At 32.1% G+C, this 2,937-nt stretch overlaps 2 protein-coding genes across 3 annotated transcripts; one reads left to right on the plus strand and one right to left on the minus strand.

The window, feature by feature from the left end:
- Nucleotides 1-941: 941 nt before the first annotated feature.
- On the plus strand, nt 942-1,280 carry VNE69_06102 (pol polyprotein; the record flags this gene model as incomplete). Its single annotated transcript, XM_065473854.1, has 1 exon — nt 942-1,280. The coding sequence occupies one exon, from the start codon at nt 942-944 to the stop codon at nt 1,278-1,280; it is 339 nt and encodes a 112-aa protein (XP_065329926.1).
- Nucleotides 1,281-1,501: 221 nt separating this feature from the next.
- On the minus strand, nt 1,502-2,353 carry VNE69_06103 (DDE-TNP-IS1595 domain-containing protein; the record flags this gene model as incomplete). Of its 2 annotated transcripts, none has more annotated exons than XM_065473855.1 (1): nt 1,502-2,353. In XM_065473855.1, one exon carries the CDS (start codon nt 2,351-2,353, stop codon nt 1,502-1,504), a length of 852 nt encoding a protein of 283 aa, XP_065329927.1. The 2 variants fall into 2 exon arrangements, with proteins under 2 accessions (XP_065329927.1, XP_065329928.1); XM_065473856.1 differs by having other exon boundaries at nt 1,502-2,023.
- Between the last annotated feature and the right edge of the window lie 584 nt (nt 2,354-2,937).

A 2,937-nucleotide genomic window follows, 5' to 3' on the forward strand; every position in this document is an offset into this window, starting at 1 on the left:
TCATATCAAATATAATTGGTTACATGACGTATCCGTGCTGGTAAAAATGTTCCAGCACGCTTATAGAATTAATTTTAGTATTTTTAATTGTTTTATTGTTAGGTGTTTTTGTTTGTTTATTGTTAGGTGTGTAATGTGTGTTTGAGTTTCTGTTCATTGATGCGTCCCTACGACATAATTTTGCTATTTATAGTTGTGGTTCACCAACCACTTTTGAATGTTTCAAAATGGACCATTAGCCTTTGTTAAATATCGGCGTGTTTTGAAAACTGCTTGACGTTTCCTTATTGATTGGTCACTCTAGAAACATGTGGTTATACCACATTACACGAGTACCAATTAAAACATTGATCTGAAACGACTATTTCCTTGAGTATAATTGGTAATAGTGATGGTATGGCGGTGACTTCTAAGAATTTACTTATCCATTGAAAAGATTTAACTTGCTAATACACGTTAATAGATAAGAATGGTCTACGTAGTCGTAGTCTTTCTTAACATCTATCCACATGGTCATCAGCTTGTTTCCATGCTCCTTATTGACAGCTATATTAATCATATCTTGTTCTTTTGCTCCTTGGACTTGTCTAACTGTCCCTAGTTGGTCCTCTTCTAACAGCCCTCTACTTTATACAATTAACTGCATTACTTCGTAGAGCATTTCGTTGTAAGCTTGTGGAGGTTCGACATACGTGTTTTGTTTGAAGTCATTACCACTAGTGGGGGTACCTTGGGGTATCATATAAATAATCCACCGTAGAACCAAGCTTTGGGTTCTTTCCCATCCAAGCATACTTCTTTAAAAATCTTGTTAAGGAATGAGTGTAAAACTCCACACTTCTTAATAAAGGGCTGAAGATTCTATCACAGCCCGCAGCCTTCCAATTTGGTAAATATTTAATAATATATGTTATATATTCTTATATTTCTGAACCCCAATTATGATAAATAAATACATGGGGGCGATACCGAATCGTGAGCTAACAAGTGTTGGCTGTGGTCAAGAGGCCAGAAGGTTATTAGAAGAGCTTAAGGGGATTGTTTATGGACTAATATTGTCTGATTATGATTTTGAGAAGAATGTAAAGAAGGAGATTTTTGATCTTGGAACTGATGAGTTGAAAGAATTTATGGTTAAGAATATTAAGATTGGAGATCATTGGAAAGTTATGGAAACCAAATTAGAGGAATTGGTTAAAGTACAGGGGGAAAAGGGTATGGGATTACGGGCGCTACTTAAAAAATCGCACCCCCCTAAAAAAATTACATTGACCAATTAAATTTATATAAAAAAAATATTTTTAACCCTTAAAATTATATTTAAAACAATATTTTTATGAAAATATGAATTTACAAAAGTTAAAATATTTAAAAAAACAGTTATAACATATTATTTAGTTCAAAGATTTAATTACTTTAACATAGAAAAAATATCAATTATTTTTACGAAGGCCAATTTGATTGTAAATGGTTTTGAATATTCTATATTTCCTTTTTTCCATTAAAACTCATCTAACCAACATTTAATTCTTATTTTATTCATTCCTCCACGCTTTCTATAATCATGCTTTAAATGCGACCACATATTTTCTACATAATTTGTATTTTGTCCTTCTTCATTACAAAATCCCATAGAGTGATTTACCACACTATGGTGAGAACCAAATTCACTTATAGCACGTGGATAGGATGGATAACCATCAGTTACTATATCCGTGCCTACTTTTACATATTTTTTTAATACTAGTAAAATCGTTTCCCATTTTCTATTGGGTATTAGTTCCACAAAAAACTCTCTACAATTTCCTTCCAATACACCTCCTATTATCCACCGAATTCCAGGTTCAGAATCCAATCGACTATAGGGATTCGATACTATAATTCCATTACAAATAGCTGTTTCGTCTATTTGTATCCTCTGACCAACTCCACCTATCGTCGTAACAACAGTAGAAGAGTTGGAAATTGTTTCCATTATTATTTCTTTTACAGAAATATATGTTGGTTCTGAAGTTTCACACATGTTGATAGCCTGAAAATTAGTATATGACAAACACCAACAATAAATGCAACGAAAATTTTTTTTAAATTCAATATCTAAAGATTTAAATTTAGAACCTTTATTTAATGAACATCTTCGTTTACAAATTTTTTTGCTACATTTGTACCCCTTTCCTTGAGAAAACAAAGATATGTTTTGAATAAACATAATTCCTTTGCACTGATCATTAGTACGGGGAATACAAGGATATAACAAGTTGTTCTTCAATCCGTAGTCGATTGCCCTGTCATTATCAGCGAAAATAGGATTGTATGTATTGAATTGAAGCATTTCGTCCATCATCCTGTTCATTATAAGGGATAGATAAAATAAAAAAAATTTCACGTTCAAAATACCATTACTTAAAAATTCGTACCCCCCCCCCGGAAAAAAAATCCTTTAAAATTTGATTTTATCTCATTTTATACCAAATAATTTTTTTTAGTGAACGTATTTTTTAGGGGGTGCGAATTTTTAAGTAGCGCCAGATTACGGATGATTGAGGAGGTCACAAAGATGGTGGCAGAGGAGATTAGAAATATTAGTAGAGAAGAAAGAATATTTGAAAAGAGAGGAACAATGAAATGTTATAATTGTTCAAGAATGGATCATAAGAGTCAGATGTGTTATTATAGATATAGAAATGTTAAGAATAAAGACGAATGTGAGAGTATTAAAGAAGAAGGTAGCAGTAGCTGTGATGAAAGGACTTATAGGAACACATGGGATGCTAAGAGACAAAAGAAACAAGAATGGAAGACATGAAATAAAAGATGTTATGATGAGGTAGGAAAGAACGGCCTAACATTAGAAGACATGAGAAAATGGTTTAGGAACGTTTTAGACAACGAAGAAGAGAAAATAAGATATTGTAAAATTGAAAAATGCAGAATAAG

This window comes from Vairimorpha necatrix, chromosome 6 (assembly GCF_036630325.1).
Source record: "Vairimorpha necatrix chromosome 6, complete sequence".
Classification (NCBI taxonomy): Eukaryota; Fungi; Microsporidia; family Nosematidae; genus Vairimorpha; species Vairimorpha necatrix.